The 20,723-nt window shown below is 45.3% G+C and overlaps 1 protein-coding gene across 1 annotated transcript in view; it reads left to right on the top strand.

The window, feature by feature from the left end:
- The window catches only part of LOC147892805 (PX domain-containing protein EREL1-like), a 72,459-nt gene that overhangs the window by 39,075 nt on the left and 12,661 nt on the right, over positions 1 to 20,723 (top strand). The window contains exons 6-8 of the mRNA XM_087387313.1: positions 9,774 to 10,531; positions 10,613 to 10,777; positions 10,884 to 11,126. Of these exons, the coding sequence (XP_087243439.1) occupies positions 9,774 to 10,531; positions 10,613 to 10,777; positions 10,884 to 11,126 (1,166 nt within the window). The remainder of the gene's footprint in view (positions 1 to 9,773; positions 10,532 to 10,612; positions 10,778 to 10,883; positions 11,127 to 20,723) is intronic.

The following is a 20,723-nucleotide window of genomic DNA, read 5'->3' as shown; positions in this document are numbered from 1 at the left end:
GGGCTAAGAAGGGGCACAAAAAAATTGGTAAGTAAACCTATAGCTTTCCTCCGGTAAACCTATAGCTTTCCTCACACTAAATATGCTTGGACTCATTGACCGCTCAAGAGGGGAGGAATCAGCTAGATGGCTGAGAATAAACACTCTCTCTCTCTCTCTCTCTCTCTCCCATTTTTTTGTTTTTCCAGGAAGTCAAGGTTAGTGGTACTCTACTTGACAAAAGGGCACCAGCGTCCCTTGGTCTTGTGCATGTAGACTTGGTTGGGCATATGAAGATTGAAACTTTTGGTGAAAAGAAATGTATCCTAACTTTCATAGATGATTCTTGAGCAAGAAATGAGAGACATTTTCTCCATTTCTTGAATCAAGGTTCTTTTTGAGAGAGAGTGTGGCAGGAAGCTCCAAAGATTTTGCAGGAAGAGTGGCATTTAGTAACAATTCACCACTTCCTACACTCCTCAACAAATGGAGTTTACAACTACATATGTACTTAATGGGTGTCCACTCTATGAAGTTTGGTAAAACAGAATGCCAAGTGTCATGCGTTTGAGAGTTTTTCACTTATGTGCAATTTATATGTTCCAAAACAAGAAAGCTAGCAGTTGGACAGCAAAGCAGAGAAATGCATTTTCATTGCATGCAGTGAGCAAATGTTGAGATGTACCCTGCATCCTGCAATGTAATCATTAGTAGGGATGTAATCTTCAGAGAGAGGGACGTCACTATACCGTCTCAAAGAGGAGAAGGTGGAAGGGGATGGTCAGCAGTCAATATATTGTAGGTGACATTTTGATCTCTCTTTCTATCTCTTGTGGGCTTGATTTTGAGCATTCTGTTAATCTTCCTTTCGTCCTTGTTTCCACTTGAGCCCACATTTTGCTTGTGGTGGTTGTCCCTATGAAAGATGTGCTCCCCTCTTCTAGTAGGAGGGTGATTGAAAAAAGGCTGAGGTCTAGTTCCGAAGGGTGGATGGTCTCCATCTTCCCTTCTCATTGTGGGAGGGTGGCTGGAAAAGCAAGGACGGGCCTTGGCCAGATGGCCCCATCTCCATGAAGCGCTGGCCTTGTAGTCCTAGACCACAACTCCTAGCAAAACTCTCCACCAGTCAAGCTCTCAAGCATTTTGGAAGGAAATCTGGGTCCTCAGCAATCCAATTTACCTTTGGTATTCCATTGTCTGTGAGTACCTAGGCTTTTGTAATGGAAGGAGCCTCCAAAACTCTACGAAAACATGCAGGAAGATTAGCTCTCTTAGCGTGATTGGAACTTGCCAACATGATGGATCGATTCGATCTCGTCCAGCTTGGACTCAATCTCAAACATGGCTTTGTCTGCTCATGAGACCAACAATTCGATCTCGTCCAGCTTGGACCCAATCTCAAACATGGCTTTGTCTGCTCATGAGACCAACAATGCATCCCACCACTGCACGATCTTGGAGGTCATGCTGCACCTGTTGCTTGTCCATGGGAGGAAAGAGGTCTGAATGGTGGTGGGAATGAAGAACGCTTCTAATCAAGCTCCTCTAGTGAGAATGGGAGGGCCACCTCCTAGAAGCAGTTTCCTCAAGTCAAACAAAGCTCCGTTAGGATTTGCCAGTTAAGCATGGCGAGAGAAGGAGAGATGAAAGAGACAGAAACTTATGAAGAGAGAAAGAAACCTGAGGAGGGCCTCAGGACTGTCAAAGCTGCCCCAAGCCAGTTTGAATGGTGCAAAACTGAGCAGGGGCTGTTTAAAGGATGCTGAGGGGGACTACAAGATAGGGGAAGGCAAAGCTGAACCCTGGGGAGGGTGGTAAAATCTCGGCAGACAGGGAGCAGAAAGGGAGGAGTAAGCGGGGGGGGGGGCGGGGGGCGGTATAGGTGGAATAGAGGATGTGAGGTTGAAGATTGCAGTAGGAGGTGGGAAGGAGCTCAGGAGCAACAGCATGACTCATCTTTTCAAAATAAATAAAAAGATTACTTTCTCAGGGGCTCTAAAGGATAGGTAGATTAATTAGAACCTTAACTTTATAAGAATAATGTCAAAATGTCTGTAGACAAATTGTGTCGGGACATGTTGTGTTTATCATGTTTGGCAATTAAACAGTTGCTAAAGACAAAGTAATTTGGGAAGGACAGAAGCACAATACAAAGGTTATAAAGTTTTGCAGGAAGACAGTTGCATGCTGGTGATGGCATAGAAATAGAGATGACATTGATATGTAAGGCTTACCCATGATACATCCTGCCTTCAATTAGGAATTCCGTGTTCAAGAAAGGGCAGTTCTTACTTTTATGTGTTATCAGCATCATGGTGCTGCAATAGCCAATTTTTATGGTCTGCCCTAAAAATATCAATCACACCTCTCTTTGGCTACTGGAGAGAAAATTGCTGCTAATAATAAATATGCACCAAGGAGATGATGGAACCGGCCTCTAATCACTCAGAGGGCAGTGGAACTAAACCTTTAATCACTTCAGCACTTATTTACAGCTCACAAAGCATATATTGAAGGGGGAAGGTGAGTGGGAGAAGTACAAGAGGGAGAGAGTGAGAGAGAGAAGACTCCAAATGTGCGGGTGTGAAGTGATGAGCCACACCACAAACTCTTAAGTTTTATTAGGATTAGGTTTTTCCCCCTATGACTGTCTTAAGACAGTCATAGGTGTCATAACTTTAATAAAAGGGGTGGCAATGTGCCTTTACCCCAACAACCTCCCACCTAAAGGCCAATATGCCTAGAGGGGAGAAAAGAATAAAAATTACAGCAATATACAGTTACTGTATACAAGACCATAAAATAAGAGTGGTCTCATTCTAATCCCATGATGTGGCGGCAATGTGCAAACCGCTCTGTAGGCAAGCTCTTAGTGAGCAAATCTGCAGGATTATCATCAGTATGCACCTTCACAAGCTCAAGTCACTTGTCTTCCAGTACCTCCCTGATGAAATGATATTTCACATCTATGTGCTTGGTCTTCTGATGAAAAACCGGATTCTTTGCAAACATGATAGCACTCTGACTATCACAATGCAAAACTGGCATATCTCCTGTAATGCCCAAGTCTCCCACCAGCCGAGTAAGCCATATTGCTTCCTTGCAAGCCTCAGTGGCTGCAACATATTCAGCTTCAGTGGTTGACAGTGCAACGCATTTCTGCAACCGAGACACCCATGATATAGCACCTCCTGCAAATGTGAAAATATAACCGGTAGTAGATTTCCGGTTATCTGCATTCCCTGCATAGTCTGAATCTGTAAAACCATGCACCAATGCATCCTGCCTACCATAGCATATGCACAAGTCTTTGGTACCCTTGAGATACCTCAAGACACCTTTCACTGCTTCCCAGTGCCGCTTGCCTGGATTTGCCATATACCTGCTGATGACTCCCACCGCAAAAGCAATATCCGGACGAGTGGCAACCATGGCATACATCAAAGAACCAACTGCAGATGCATACGGAACCTTGGCCATCTCAGCCTTATCATCATCTGATCTGGGGCTGTCCTTACTGCTGAGTTTTAAATGTGGAGGCAACGGGGTACTAATAGACTTCCCCCCCTCCATTTTAAACCGCTGCAGTACTTTGTCAATGTACTCCTTCTGTGACAGAAACAAGAGTCCCTTGGACCTGTCATGAAACAAGAGTCCCTTGGACCTGTCACGAGTAATCCGCATGCCAAGAATATGGTTGGCATCACCCAAGTCTTTCATGTCAAAAGACTTATGCAGTTGTTTCTTTAAAGCACTAATCTCATGCTGAGATTTACTGGCAATCAGCATGTCATCCACATATAGAATGAGTAGCATCAAACTGCCATCCTTTGCCCGTTTGGTATACAAGCAATGATCGGTTTCACACCTATGATACCCTTGAGACTGCATGAAGGCATCAAACTTCTTGTACCATGCTCTTGGTGTCTGCTTGAGTCCATACAAGCTCCTTTTGAGCTTACACACAAGCTGCTCTTTCCCTTTAACAGCATATCCCTCTGGCTGACTCATGTAGATCTCATCATGGAGATCTCCGTGAAGAAAAGCAGTCTTCACATCCATCTGACATAAATCCATGTCCTCATGAGCAACAAGAGCTAACACTGCTCTCAAAGTAGTCATCTTGACTACAGGGGAAAAGATCTCATCAAAGTCAATACCTTTCTCCTGCTTAAATCCCTTGGCAACCAATCTGGCTTTATACCTCGGTAAAGCATTTGAATCCACTTTGACTTTGTAAACCCACTTGCATGGCAAAACCTTTCTGCCTGCAGGTAGCTGCACCAAGTCCCATGTATCATTTTGAAGTAGAGAGTCCATTTCAGACTGCATGGCTTTCTCCCACTTCCTTTTCTCTGTTCTTCCCATAGCTTCCTTGAAGCTGGAAGGCTCACCACAATCTGTCAGCATGATAAAATCAGCCACATTATTGGCTCCTGGAACAAACCTGGCAGGAGGCCGTTGTACACGGGTGCTCCTCCTAACAAAATGTTCCGGATTAGGCTGCTGTCCTGTTCGTCATGCATGACGGGTGGCTGTACCACCATATCTGGCTGTTCTACAGCCCCATCTGCTGGCATATCCAGTGGTGCATCATTGGCAAAATTATCTGGCTGATTTCCAGCCTGTATACCCTCTTGAACAGGGTTATCTGCAGCAGCCTGCTGCTGCATATAAAAGGGCATTCTTTGCTGTCCAACATCATCATAAATAACCCTCCTGTATTCCACAGGTTGCACGGGTTCCTTGTGTACACTATCCTCTTTAAAGATGACATCATTGCTGCGTATAATCTTCCGTTTAACGGGATCCCATAACCTGTACCCCATTTCACCTTTGTCACCATAACCCATAAAGATGCATCTGAGAGACTTTGGCTCCAGTTTGGTGCGCAGTTCTTTGCGTACATGAGCAAAGCACTCGCAGCCAAATACACGTAAGTGCTTATATGAGGGTGGCTTGCCAGACCACACCTCCTCTGGCACTTTCAACTCCAAAGCCTTGTTTGGTGACCTGTTAATAATGTGAACTGCTGTTTGCACGGCTTCTGCCCAAAAGCCATGGGGCAATGCAGCATAAGACAACATACATCGAACCTTCTCCTGAATAGTTCGATTCATTCGCTCACTTACACCATTTTGAGATGCCTTGTGAGGGGCTGTGAGTTCCTGTTTGATGCCCTTAGCTTCGCAAAACTGCACAAAAGCATGTGACACATACTCACGCCCATTATCGGATCTGAGGCATTTCAGCCTGCGACCTGTCCGATTCTCAACCTGAGCGACAAACTTCTTGAAAGCATCTAAGGCATCGCTTTTATGCTTCAAGAAATAGACCCACACTCTGCGTGTGGCATCATCAATAAAAGTAATGAAATACTTTGCATCCCCTAGTGATAACTGTGGCATCTCACACAAATCAGTGTGCACTAGATCAAGCGGTGCTCTATTCTGGGGAGTTCTCCTCTTATGAGGAGTCACAGAATGCTTGCCAAATATGCAATGATCACAAGTAGGCAAATCTGAAAAAGAAAGAGACGGCAGATAACCCAAACGTGACAGTTCTTGCATTCCTTTAACAGACATGTGTCCCAACCGGCTATGCCTCAATGAAACCTTTGGCAGCTCGGTTATGGCAACAACATGATTACCCACACTGGAAACATTAAGAGGGTACAAGGTATCACTCTTAAAACCCTTAGCCACTACAACCTGGCCATCAGTAATCACCCATTTGGAATCCCCAAATGTGGTGTGGTAACCACTGTCATCCAATAAGCTAGTGCTAATCAGATTTTTCTTGATTTGCGGCACATGGCGAACACCATCAAGCATAAATGTGCGTCCATCAGGGAACACTATCTGTATACTGCCAATCCCTGCAATCTGACATGCATAGTTGTTCCCAAGGTGAACAACTCCATGAGTACCTGTGTAGGAAGTAAACCACTCCCTATGAGGAGTAACATGAAAAGAAGCACCTGAATCCAAGAGCCAGGTGTGCATGTCATGGCCATCAATAATTAAGGTATGTGCAATTACAACAGAAGAACATAATACCTCATGTCTGTCACTGTCACTGTCCTCTGCTGCAACATTCACTGCATCCAAGTCATCTACCTTGGCCTTGCCTTTGCCTTTGCTTCCACTGCCTGCATTCTTTGTTTCAGCCTTTTTGGCTTTCTGATCCCGTATGAACTTGAAGCACTTAGACTTCACATGTCCCTTCTTGCCACAATAAAAGCATTCAATATCCTTTTTACCACGGGACTGACTGCGGGATTTGGACTTACTAGCAGATCTGCCCTTCTGCTGAGTCCTGCCTCTATCCTGTACCTGCAAGGCATTTGAAGACTTGCTGCTCGCATTATTCTTCCTGCTCATCTCCTCCATAAGGAGAGAGCTCTCTACATCATCATACATAAGAGTGACATTCGAATTTGACAGGGTGGTCTTGAAAGTGTCCCAACTCTCAGGGAGGGTACACAACAAGAAAGTAGCCTTGAACTCCTCATCAAGGTTCAATCCCTGTGCAATAAGCTGTGTAAAGATGGCATTGAACTCACTCAAGTGTGAGGTCATAGCTGTACCTTCCTTCATGCGAAGATCAACCAGCTTCTTCAACCAATAAACCTTACTGGCTGAACTCTTTTGGGCATATAACTCTGCTAGCCTCTGCCATAGGCCATAAGAGGTCTTTTCAGCCTGAACATTGAACACAAGAGTATCAGAAATAGTAAGCATGATAGCTGCCCTTGCGGACAAATCAAGCTCTTCCTAGTCATCATTTGCCATGTTAGATGGCTTGACACCCTTCACCCTTATGGGCTTAGAAATCTTCTTTAACAGAAGTACATTCAAACACTGTTCTGCCCATAATGCATAATTGTGTGCCCCTTCCAACTTCTTTATGTTCAGAATTGATGATTCACTTCCCCCTGATGCCATATCAGATAAGGAAAGTACCTGACTTCCTGTAAGTAAAAAAAAAAAGACTAAATAAAATTCTGATTTCTCAGAAAAAACCTGCTCTATCAAGAGCCAGGAGCACTCACAATAGTGCTGTTTTTACTGTCAGAAAATCTGCAGCACAACAGACTCTCCAGTTACTGTACCTTCTGACACACTGTACCGTGCTCAAATAGGCCCAAAAAAAAAAAAAAAACAGTAATTTCAGAATGCTGCAGATGCTCCACAAGTGCTTTAACAGTGCATCATCAGCTGACAGGGCACAAAACACTGCTGTAAACACTGCTGCACTGCTGTCCTGATCACTTCTCCCACCTCAGATGAGGTATTGCACTGATTTAATATGCCTAAACCACTTGGCATATACTGTTTTGTTTACCGAAAAAAAAAAGAGCTCGAGACACTTCAGCCTGTCACAAAACCTGCAACAGAAAATGGGATAAATCCCAAGCAATTACCCTTCTGCCAAGGGAATAAAATGCATCTGAAGATCTCTGACAGTAACCCAAGTGCTCTCAAGCAAAATTTGGGCAAAAGCCCCTTGATCTGACACTTGTACCAAGTGAAAGCAACCTCAACAATGAGGGATAAGGCATACAATGTGCAAATCTCTTTGACAAAATCAACTAACAGTGTAATGCAAATACTGCCCTGTGTAGAAATGACATACACAGATTCCAACGTACAAACACTCAATGAGGAACCTTTTGAGCACTGTCAACGATGGACAGTTAGGGACCGAGTAAACTCGATGCGCCCTGGCCAAGCGTGGCTCAACTGAGGTTCTTTGAGTGTTGCACAAGAAATGTGACCTGCAAGAAAATGTCACCTCCACACTGCGGAAATCGAGACAAATGTGTGCACTCTGGCACCACACTACCTCAAGGCATACAAAGCATCAACTACTGGGCAAAAGCCCTATGATCTGCTCACCCGTAAACTGAGATTCAAACCCAGTAAAAGCATATATCCTCTGTCAGATGCATAAATCACGATATCTGTGCACAAGTCCTCCTCCAAGCAGGAGGGAAATAAAAGAAAAGTACTTGCTGTACTTCACGCAATACAATGCACCTCGGGAAAAGTCCAAATCTCCTCGCTTTTTTTCCCCAAAAAAAACTGATGTATCTGTTGTACTTTTGTACCAGTGTACTTGTGCAGAGTACCTGTGTACCTGCTGTACTTCTGCAGGGTTCAGAAATTTTTTTTTCGAAAAATGTACTTCTCTTGCTGCAAATCTTGACGAAGGAGAATAGACGCAGATCCCTGACGAAGGAGAATGCTGCAGATCCCTTCCTATCGCAATCCGTACGGAGGTCCGTACGGTACGGACGACTGCTGTCCGTACGGCTGTACGGACGACCGTACGTCCGTACACCTGCGCGCCGCCTCTCTGCTCGCGCTGCCTGCGCCCACGCATGCGCGCCGCCTTGCCCTGCTCGCAGCTGCTGGCGCTGTTCGGCGCTGCCTTGCCTTGCTCACAGATCCGCTGCAGATCGCGCTACTGCCCGCACTACCCCGCTGCAAACCCGCGCTGATACCCTGCGTTGCCGATGCAGCTGTTGCTGCGCTGCCGCCCTGCTGTTGCCCGCACTGCCTCACTGCAGCCCGCGCTGCCTTGCGCTGCTGCCTTGCTGGCCACTAGGGCAAAAAGGTAGGGGGAGTGGGTAGACCGGGGTAGAGAGGGAGGGGTAGGCTCTGATACCAGCTGAAGGGGGAAGGTGAGTGGGAGAAGTACAAGAGGGAGAGAGTGAGAGAGAGAAGACTCCAAATGTGCGGGTGTGAAGTGATGAGCCACACCACAAACTCTTAAGTTTTATTAGGATTAGGTTTTTTCCCCTATGACTGTCTTAAGACAGTCATAGGTGTCATAACTTTAATAAAAGGGGTGGCAATGTGCCTTTACCCCAACATATATCACAACCATTAACTATTGCATGATCACCATTTGGTATTTACCCATTTGTTCACAAACAAAACCACTGAAAAAGGGATGGAGGCTAGAATGCCCTTGCTCAACAAACATAGACAAGTGCACTCGATTGGCCCCAAACACCGTGGCGCCCCTTTCGGTATTTCTTTATATTTCACAGTGAAATGATTACAAGTTGCATCTGGGAGATCTTCCCTGCAATTGAGCATGCAGCCCCAATTCATTGAGCCTTCGCAAGGCTTTCAAGCATGGAACACCATCACATAAGTGCACTTAACCCATATGCTCAATCCAAAGGCATTCTCTTTTCCGTTTCTATACATGGTCCTCTAGGGGGCCCATTAAAAATGACACGTCATCATTTTCCAACAACCACTCTTTTAATTCCTTGGAATGCCTTTGGGCCTAGGGATTAATTACGCTTATGTGCTAGGCACCATGCCGCGTTTAATTACACATTATTAAGCCCACGTTTGGACTTTAAAACCAAAGTTGTCAGTCTTGTAGTACATTAAAGTACTTAGAATTTCACGCCCCCGTGATAGATGAAGTCTGAAAATTCCATGTATATAGGCCCATCAACAGTTTTGCATGTCAAGAGAAGATTGAGCGTGGTTTGGGAAAGACATACAGAAAGTGAGAACAGCTTAACTACCTTAACCTTTTTATACATTCAGTCATTCAACTACTTCCTTCGTATACATTCAGTCATTTTGTTGCATTTAAGGTGCTCGTGGATATTCTACAAACTTGTACATTGTATAAAATTAATATTCTACTTGGAATTTCCAGATCACAGCTGTGTTACTTGTTTCGATAGATTTTGTTTTGTACTATGAAAGAGAGATGGAAATTGCAAGGTTGACATTAATATTCATATTTGTTTTGTGTAGCCATGAATGTGGCCAAGGAAGCACAGCTATCCAATTTTGCTGCTGACCCAAGCTTGAAGCTTGGAGTCCCATCAATTGGGATAAGCTCGGTCGTTACTTCAGGGACAAAATATAACAGTGATTCTCATGAGATAGCTGGGTCAGAAACTCGAAAGGAAACAAACCAGCAGGGTTTAGAGATTGAGATAGAAGATTCGAGAGTAGCGCAAACAGATGGTTCCACAGAAAAGACTCAGGAATCTCATGATTCTGATGAGCGTGTATTGGACAGTAGTAGAGAAGAAAACACATCCATTGAATTAGATGATGTTTTTGCCATTGAACGACTGGACTCGACTGCAGAGGCAGACATGGCAGAGCAAAGTAACAACACTAAGCAAAAGCTGGAACCTGTGCACTCTAGCACAGATGAGGAAAGGGCATGGCATGGGCGAAGACCCTCAATAGATAGTATTGCAAGTGAGGTCAGTTCTGCCCGAGGTAGTGAACTTTCTTTTGCAGCCACTGGTGATGGGCCTTTGGATGGTTTTCCATGGGAGCATCCCAACAGCAGCAACCAGAGCTCAGATAGTTTGCCTAATTTCCACACACAAATTCTCAAAGATGTACAAGTGTCATTGCCAATGGATCAGAGGGGAAATGTGAGGAGAGTGCTAACCAATTTACAAAGAAGGTTTGGTACAGCAAAAGCTGATATGGAAGATTTGATAGCTCGATTGAATCAGGAAACAGCTGTCAAGGAGTTTCTTGCAACAAAGGTGCCATATGAATGCCTTGTCATAAATGGAGAGATTTCACAGTTTTGTTAAAGTTTAATAATTTGACTGTTTATTTTAAAGGTTAGAGACTTAGAGGAGGAGGTCGACAGTACTAAGCGAAAGAGCAGGGATACATTGCTACGTGTGGTATCCATGGAGCGGGATAATCTCAACAATCTTCAGTGGGAGCTGGAGGAGGCTCGAACTGGTTTCATGAATGCTGTTGAGCAGGCCCGAGTAGAGCAGGTATGCTGTTTTCACGTAGCTATTCACCTTCCTTTAGAGCAGTTTGAATGTACAGAATTGTTTATTTCTTTATTCAATGTTTCTTCTGGTTGTGTAAGATGATCAGGAGGCCAGAATGCAGATTGAAGAAACACTGAAAGCATCTGATTTGGAAAAAGAGAAGACAAGGCTTGAGGTTACTGAGCTCAGGCAGCAACTTGAAAACCTGCAAAAAGAAAAAGACAGCGTTGAAGCTAAAGTAAGGGCTGAGATGAGGGTGTTGGCTAGGGAAATTAAGGCTCTGAGAAAATCTCAGCCAGAGCTCAAGGAAGAATTGGATATGGCTTTGAAAGACAAGGCAGAATTGGAGGTATGCAGCTTAGCTCTTGATCAAGTCAGGTAATCTCGTGGTAACGGATGAGTGAATTGATTTTTATTGTGCTACATTGTTAAGCATCTGTCCAAGGCTAAGATTCGGTTGATTCTGGGGAGTAATTCCCGTAAAAGAAAGCATGAATGCCTTCAAGTGTGAGTCATGTGCTTCACTTTCAGTTTCGGGACTTACTACAGTGCCTTATGTTACATCCTTGATGGGACTAGCTATCGTCTAACCACGGATGGCATTGGCTCAGGGTTGAGACAGGATGACTCCAAGGACATGTATTGATCTATCTAGATCACTTAGGGAGGGCTTTTGCTATAATAGCTGTGCTCTTTTAGGAAAAGCTAGTTATATTAGGACAACCCTTGTATTTAGAATGGATTCTTTGTATAGAATGTTGGAGGTCAACATCTCCTGATGTCACATTGCAGAGATAGAGGGCCTCAGTTGTGGGTGTGCCCGGGTAGAGTAGGGTAGGGGGCCCGCTGGTTGCCACGTGTCACTCCTTGCTGTGGTGTATCTTGCTGAGCATTGATGGGGAAGCTGCAGACCCGCCCTTATGAGGCCTTTATAGGCCCTGTGTTTGGCCTATAGGCAGGGGGTTTCAGTTTCAGCCCCTATAGGCTGCATAGCAGCCCCTTTATAGGGCTGCAGGCTGACACAGCCTAGTCGGTCAGAGCATGTTCGGTGGGCAGCCCCTTGTAGGGCATCCTTGTACAATGTGGGACTGTGTCAATGTGAGGGTAAGGTTGTTCATATTCCTAAACTGTACTTCTCAGGTGATTAAACACGTGAAGCATATGTCAGTGGCCAAAAGCATATGGGAGCATTTGGCATCCTTGTACAGTCGAACCTCTCCCATGAAGAGGGTCTCTTTGGAAGTCTAGATGAGATTGTTGGATCCCAAGAAGTCTTCATCGATGCGGGAGCACATCAACAAGTTACAAAAACTTCAGCAAGAGATCCTCTAGGCAGGGAAGCATATATCTTCCAAGGACATGTCCATAACATTGCTGTCCCAACTATATTCTCAGTACGTTGCATTCTATTTGTCCTTGATAATTGTCCAGCTCTGAGATACAGGTGCCCATGCAGGGAAGCATACCTGGCACCGCAGGTAGTATCAGTTGGATTATTGTAACCAAGTTGTACCAATCTGATCATTGTACTAGTACCAGACTAGAGGAGTATGCCTAGCTCCTGTGGCGTGGGAGCAGCAGTACCGGGTTTCCAATGATCATGCTGAGACGATTCGTGCCAAGAGGGGCTTCTTCGACAGTACCTGTGGTGGTCTTCAGCAATGGAGCATCATACGACGGATTCCTCCAGTTGTTAGAGCAGCACATCCAGCTCCTTGGAGATCATGTTCCATCCAGGAGCTGAAAGGGGGTGTTGGAGGTCGTCTCCTGATGTCACGTTGTAGAGAGAGGGCCTTGCTTCTGCCCTATGAGAGGTTAGGCTAGGTTGATCGGGGGCCTTAGTTGTGGGTGTGCCCGCCCCCAATGAGGGTAGAGTAGGGTAGGGCAGATCTGCCCACTGTGGAGGCCCCACCTGGGGGTTCTTCTGGGTCCGCTGTTTGCGACATGTGAGCCCCTGCTGTGGCGCATCTTGCTGAGCAGTGATGGGGAGCTGCAGACCCACCCTTACCTTTATAGGCTGAGGTGGCAGGTCGGCCACCTTGCCCTAGTGTTTTTCCTATAGGAAGGGTGGTTCAGCTTCCCCTATGTGGCTGCGTGGCAGTCTTGTAGAGGGCTGGATGGGGTCGGCCCTCTTGTGCAGTCCAGTCGGGCAGAGGGGCAGGGGTTCAGCCCCTATAGGCTGCTTAGCAGCCCCTTTACAGGGCTGCAGGCTGAGGCGGTCTAGTCGGCCAGAGCATGGCAGGGGGGCAGCCCCTATTTTTAGCAGGGGGGTCGGCCCTAGGAGCTGGCCCACCTCTGGCTAGCACATGGCAGTTTGGGGAGAGCCCATTTATAGGGCTGTGTGCCAGCCCCCATGGGCTGTAGGGGTCGGCCCATAGACCAGCCGACTTGGAGGGGGGGGGGTTGCCTATATGTAGGCCCCCTCCCTCACTTGTTGGAGCATCTCAGTGTGGAGCAGTTTTGGCCTATATACAGCAGAGATTTTCCGCACGGTTTGGGGTTTTGTCCTGAGATCCCTTGCATTTCTCTTGGTCCTCCGCCACCGCAGTGTGAGACAGCTCTTAGCCTATTTCAGTTAGTATATGTTTTGTATCTGGTTTTGCTCGAGCTATTGAGCTCTTTATATCAGCACAGTACTCAGCAAGGGTCTTAGAGCGCCCTTTGCTCCAGCCCATTGAGGCTTGTGTGAGTTTTTCCCTTTTTGGTGTACTTTGTACTTTGTCCCATAGGTCCACGAGGCCTCTCGCAGACATTAATACATCGTTCTTTCTTTCTCTCCTTTTTCAGTTCAGTTCATGTGAGGTTTTCTCTCTGTCTCTCTCTCTCTCTCTATATATATATATATGTATGTATGTATGTATGTATGTATGTATGTATATGTATGTCAATATGGACCTCAGACTATTGGGTCACTTGATGGATTGACCTACAACTGGTGGTATGAGTTACTGGACCCCCTCCTATAGGGCTTACTTGATAGAGGGCACGCTACCAAGCTCGGTTCCCCAAGAATGGGACTTACGTTAGTAGCAACTTAGTATGATAGAGCTTGGATCACCTCCAATAAGGAAGCTCTTCAAAAGCAATTTGAATTGAGATTGGCTCTAAGGTGTGGGTGCAAAGCAATGTAAGTGTTGGTTCCTTACATGGTTTTGTGTGGAGGCAAGTCAACAAAAGGGTCCAATCCAATGTTCTGTTTGCAAAGATATGAATTTGCAAACCAAAAAATTCCTTCAACGACAGCCAGTTGATGGAGAAGCAAGAAAATTGTTTGTTCTATCATAAAAGAGTTACATGCTTGGGTGTTATCATGAGTCACATGGGTGTGCGCTTAGATACGTGAGATGTTGCTTGCAGGGCATTGCTAGCAATGATCTCTTGGCATATTATTAACATTATGTAATTATGGAAGCTCATGTAAGCTATTGACAGTTGATTGGAAACCGAAATTTTTTCCTAGCAAAAATTGCAGTTTAAGAGCATGCAAGACGATTTTTCTTTCTAGAATTTGATAATTTTTGCAAGAAGAAAGCTTGCAACACAAGTGCAAATGATCTCGCTGGTCAGGGTACTACTAGGATGTGATTACAGGAAGGGATCAATGGAATTATAATCGTAGTGATAGGGTACCTTGCTTGGTATGTAGAAGATTCACGACTTGGAGAAGGCAACTTTGTGTGTGTGTGGGGGCATCCAAGGATCCTAAACACGTCTAAAGCCGTAAATTCCAAGGATATAATGACTGCAACATAGAACAAAGCAGAGTTTCTTCGAATAGCAACCCAAACTAGCAATTTGGGTTCTTGGCACCTAAATTGCCATCATGCTGCTCTTTTTATGCTGTGTATGCCCTCCAAGTAAGTGAGCTACAAAAACAAACAAGCCTAAGAAAAAAATCCACCACTTGCTTTTTGTGGAACCTTTCGCTCGTAAAAAAAAAAACAGCCAATAATACTCCCAATCACTCTCCCTCTCTCTTAGAGACACTAGGGCCCAGGACAATCGTCGGGTTGGACCCCCCCGAAGGATTTTATTACTTGAGAGAAGATGGAGTACATCGTTCAGCGTAGAGCTGTTCATACATATCCCAGACATGAATGAAATCATTACACGAGCTCTTAGGCTCCCTTTCTTGGCAACCAGCCACTTGTCAATTTCTACTTACTTTCCTAATTACATGCCACTAAGGGCAACTCTGGAGTCTTCGAAGCACTTGGTCACGTGAACCACCTCCTAGACTCTTGGTAGGCTCCCGTAGTGCTTAGGAAAGTCACTCTTCCTAGTACCTGCAAGAATTAATCAAAGCGCACCACCATGGCACCCATTAATTGTTAGCGCTTCGCATGCAAATAACACACTGTGGACTAATTCTAGTCACGGTGGGCGTCTGCACTGAACACATGTGCACACATAACAAATATAACAAATATATTTATTCTCTAGTTGACCGAAGTCAACGCTCTTGATCATAATTAAGGGGCTTTGACCAAGGGTGGAGGTGCCTTAATTATAGTCAAGTCTCTCCAACCGAAGTTGGCACATCTTGGTTAACCGTAGTTAACCTTCTTGGCGCATGCCAAGTCTTGTTGACCGTAGTCAACACTCTCTGACCGTATTCAGCTCTGTGGTTCTCTGGTTAACCGTAGTTAACCCTCTTGGTAATAAACCAAGACTTCCTGACCGAAGTCAGGCTTACTTGACCAGAGTCAAGTATCTTTGACCATTAAAAGAACTCTTTGACCATAATTAACACGTATGAAAACTCTTTAATTATGATCAAATAAATGGTCAATTGTGGATCCAACTTGGGCAAGACAAACAGTACAAGGATATTTACATGATGGTCACATTTTGCCCAAGAAAACCCCTCCAAATGGATGTCTGAAGCCCACAAAATCCTTAAAAAGTGCCCTGTATTTAGCTTGGAACATGTTTGCTAGCCATTATATCAAGCTGCAACTCATTTACATAAGCCCATACAAACTTCCTGTTGGAATCGGAGTCCTAGTGTGTGTGGTCCTAGTGTGTGTGGTCCTAGAGTCCTAGGAGTGTCCTATAGTTGTGTGAGTGAAGAGTCTTGAGGCCACTTGTGCCACCTCATGTGGTAGATGTGATTCCTCACCTAGATTATAGGATCTAGATTCTCTTGTGTATGACCTCATCTATGAGGTGTCTGTGTGAGAAGATAAGGCTTGCCCAGCCTATAAAAGAGGCTATATACTTGCTGTGATTTTACCCATCTATCAATCCACATCAGTTCATGCCTCAGCTCGTCTCCAATCATGTGTCTCTCACCTTCTCCCCATTTTCAACACTTGGTATCAGAGCAACGTTGAAGCTCCTGCTTGATGGCATTCCTCTTGCCCGCTATCTCCTCCGCTGCGCCACTCTTCTGCTGTGCCACTCTTCTGCTGCGCCATCTTGCGGTTCTTCTACCCGCTCCTCTGCTCGTCATCTGCTCGCACAACAGGCCTAATTCGTTGCTCTACGCTGCACCTCTTCTACCCGCTCCTGCTCGTCATCTGCTCGCACAACAGGCCTGATTTGTTGCTCTACGCTGCACCTCTCTGCCCACGCTGCTGCTTCTGCAACAGTCGCCATTCAACCCTACACCCTGAGCCTTAGCAAGGAAAGTCTGTGCGGAGCTGCAGCACCCACCATCAGAGCACATAGGCGCCCGCATGACAGGCGCTGCATCCTGAGTACTATCGTAACTCGCCATCTCTGGTTGAGCGCAACAACTCGTCACGTGCCCGACATATCCTTTGAAGTTGCATCGCTTATCTGCAGCTGTTCATCGCGTATCTCTTGGGCTGATCTCCTGAGTACAGGTCGCGAGGTAGGCAAAGGTTTTCTATGTGGCTGCTCTGCGTTTGCATTCTTCCCACGCTTTCCTATGCAAAAACCCAGTTCGTAATTACCTAATTTGCAAGGTGGAGTCTAGATTCTGATCTTCTTCGTTCGCCTCTCCACATGAGCTCCTACCCAAGCCTCATCATCGACTGCTCTTTAGCCTCAGCATCAGTGTACAAGAGCCCGTATCAGCCCGGACCTATGCTTCTCCATTGACCAGCAAACAGTCCGTGTGAGATATTCTGCGTTTTTGAAGATTTTTGCCTCATTTTGGGTGAATTTGTTGGGGCTTTTATGATCTGAAGCTCCCCTAGTGTTGCTAGAACACTATGCTCTAGGAAATTTTTAAAAGCCCCAATTTTCTGCAAACCCTAATTTTTGCAGCAACCCTAACCCAAAAATTTAGGGCTTTTCTGTCCTATGTCTTCCTTTGGCATAATTGAAGCTTCTACCATGAAAAATTTGGGCCTTTCTTGAAATTTGAGTAAACATTATAAGGAACAACTAAGACCTTCCCACCAATGGATAGCATAAAAAACTCATCGTTCATCGATAAATTCTCAGGGAGCAATTTCCCAACTTGGCAGACAAAACTCCGGCTTCTTCTTATGCGAGAAGGCATATGGAATATCACCAATGGCAAGGAGCCAAAACCCCAAGGAGATGATGCTAGAATCAGTTGGTGGGAGAACCAAAATGATAAAGCAATGGCTATCATTGGCCTAGCTTTAGGTGGCAACCTTATCCACCATTAAGACAACAAACGACGTTTGGGAAAAGTTAGAGAATTTGTTTGGAAATAAGATCAATAATTCCAAAGTATTTCTCAAACAAAAACTCTTCAAGCTAAGATGAAGGAAACTGAAACCCTCAATGAACACTTGAGCAATCTTGGGTCAATTCTCCAACAATTATCTGCCATCCGAGCCAGTGTTGAAGATGATGATCAAGTTGCTGTACTTCTCTCCAGTATTGAAGACATTTCCAAGTACAATGAGATCCTTGCTGTCCTAAGTGTCAGCCGCAATATGAGCTTTAAGGATATGGTAGCTCATCTCATTGACGAGGACCGTAGGCTTACAGAGAAAGTAGAATCTTCCTTCGAATCTGGCAAAGCATTCTTTCTCAAGAATAAGCCCAAGAAGAACGGAAAACCTCTTAAATGTAATTACTGTAAGAAACGTGGCCATCCAGAGGATCGTTGCTTCAAGAAAATGGCAAAGGTACAAGCCAAAGAACATGCCAATCTGGTTGCGGAGCAGAGCGAGGACGAAGACGATGAAGCTACACCTTCTGGACCTGAGGAACAAGCCTGCACTGCTGCTATTTCTGGTCTATCCCTCCATGAGGTGATAGATGAAGAGTGGGCTTTCTAGAGTCATGTGTGTTAGGTACTCTGCCTTGGGTAGTCCCCCTAAAATGATGTAATAATTTGTCATTTTGTGTGCCTTGTCCTATAAAAGGCTCCACTTATTTCCATGTACCCAGTTAGGAGACAGGGCGGGTTGTTGTGTCTTTCCTTTATCAGGCTTGGCCGAGTTCCAGGATGTTGGTGTACTCCCTAGACCTATGAGTTGGTCATGCATCCATGCTCAGATTTGAGTCTCTGATCACGTTGACACCTAAGCCATGAGAGTGCTTGGTTCAACCTCTGAATTATGCTCAGCTGTTAGCCTCTGAGATTGCTTGGGATGCACAGTCTGGATGATGTCATAATTTCTCACCCTAGCTCCGAAGGGGGGTTTGTTGGAATCGGAGTCCTAGTGTGTGTGGTCCTAGAGTCCTAGGAGTGTCCTATAGTTGTGTGAGTGTGAAGAGTCTTGAGGCCACTTTTGCCACCTCATGTGGTAGATGTGATTCCTCACCTAGATTATAGGATCTAGATTCTCTTGTGTATGACCTCATCTATGAGGTGTTTGTGTGAGAAGATAAGGCTTGCCCAGCCTATAAAAGAGGCTATGTACTTGCTGTGATTTTACCCATCTATCAATCCACATCAGTTCATGCCTCAGCTCGTCTCCAATCATGTGTCTCTCACCTTCTCCCCATTTTCAACACTTCCATGTGCAAGCATCACACAATCCCAGTACATTGAAAGTCAAGCACTTGATTTGTTGAAGCATATTTACAGATTTTTATACAGCTGAAAGATCCAGTGCATCAAGTCGTCATATTCACCTCAGAGTCTGGACCTCTTCCGTGAGGTGACCCAAGAGTCTTTTGTGGGGAGAAAAGACCAGCCACTTGTTCTTCTGGGAACAGAGTACGATTGGCTGTGATAGCAGCCCAAGTAATTCGAACTCCTGAATTTTCAGTAGGAGTATGACCAGTAGAAGAACCACTGTTCTATGTACGAGGAGGTAAGGGTCTCCTGGCTGAGACAATTTCCCTTGGTGTTTGCCAATTTTCATTCCCCTTAGGTGGAGCCACAGAAGGCATTGAGGCAGTGGCATTCCCAGACCCACACATATAGACAGCCGTCAGTGCACTATCTTTGATCTTCTACCACCACAGCCACGCCCATGACCTCACCTCTAGGAGACGCTCAGTATCTTCCATATACATGGACCAGACTTGGGATTGGATCTGATATGACATGATCACGGTGATGATGTAGATGATGTTGTTGTTAGGGGAAACCAGCCTTCAGATAGACTAAAGGGCAGCCAGTGAATATTAACCAGCAAGTACTATTATTTCAGCCACTTCCAGAATAATTTCAGCAAGTCAAAGAGAACAGAGAATCCACAACAGAAAGATACATTGCTCTTGCTCAAAAACCGGACACCCGATTGGCCCCAAAAATTGGTGTCCCTTTTGGTATTTCTTTATTTCTTTATTCACAAGGCAAAATTACAGCAACGCTAAATGCCCTTGCACCTGTCCAAACACAGCCGAACCTGAAGCTCAACACTGGCAGGCATAAGCAACCTGCTACTCAACCAAGCCCTAGCTCAAAAAGGCATCCAAACCCAGTGCACAATCCATGGCCAACAGTTCTAAAATTCCCATCATCACCTACAAGGCAGAATCATCCTCTTCCTGGCTGTCCCAGCATCAATCCCTTAGACACACAAAGTCTGCACACAGCCCGAAGCTGTTACCAGCAGCGCATGACCCAGGGAAAAGAAGGTGACACTCCATGCAACCTACCTGATAGAGAAATTTGGAAGCAAGTCTCGTTTGTCCGGAGATGGCACGCTACAAAAGACCCAACAACTGTCCTTGGATGAGAACGAATCAATCTGGAGGGTCCTTGGTTGTAGGCGAATCAATTCGGAAGCTCCGGCATAGTAGGCAAATCAATCTCGAGGGTCTTGGCTGTAGGTGAAACAACCTAGAGGCTCTTAGGCAATAGACGAATTTCGTTTTTGAGCTTCTGGAAGCCCAAGCAGCTCCCTCGTCGATCGCGAATTCTTTTGGAGGCTATTGGGTAGTGGACAAATCAACCTGGTGGCTCATGGGCAGTAGGCGAATTTCGTTTTTGAGATTCTAGAAGCCGTGGCAGCTCCTTCGTTGATGGGAATTCTCCTAGGCAATAGGCAAATTTCGTTTTTGAGTTTCTGGCAGCCCTAGCAGCTCTCAAACAGCCCTCGGACTGCTTTGGTTGTCAAAATCAGCAAGGCGATTTGTTAGAATAGCCCTGGGGCACTTTCCCAGCCAGTGACCTGCCTCTCTCTGCCTTTTCTGGTCCCAAAAACTGCTAATTTTGACTTTTCTGCTTGCTTCCCAAGCCAGCTTGCCAACTCTGGAGCTAATTTTAGCAGTGGTATTTTTACCCCTCTCGTGCCCTTAAGCTCCTTGTCTTGGTCCATGGAGTAGTGCACTGTATTAGTGCTTTTTACAATTCTAATCAATGAGAGGTCAAAGGTATTCACAGGTCCAGAAAGTTCGCGTCCCCGTGACTTACCCCCCTCTTGAATCCTGGCAAAACGACCTTGTTTTGTTGCAGTACATGAACAAAAGAAATAATAACACTGGCATAGAGCGCCATTATAAAAGTATGTACTGTACAAATAGCATCGTAGAACGAGCAGTAGATAACCAACATTGCGAAACAAACAATGAATAACTGACATTGTAGAACGAGCAA

This window comes from Dipteris shenzhenensis, chromosome 16 (assembly GCF_047967505.1).
Source record: "Dipteris shenzhenensis isolate YYH24624 ecotype China chromosome 16, Dip_SZ_1.0, whole genome shotgun sequence".
NCBI lineage: Eukaryota > Viridiplantae > Streptophyta > Polypodiopsida > Gleicheniales > Dipteridaceae > Dipteris > Dipteris shenzhenensis.
The sequence above is the reverse complement of the archived record's forward strand: the minus strand, read 5'-3'. Positions and strand labels throughout refer to the sequence as shown.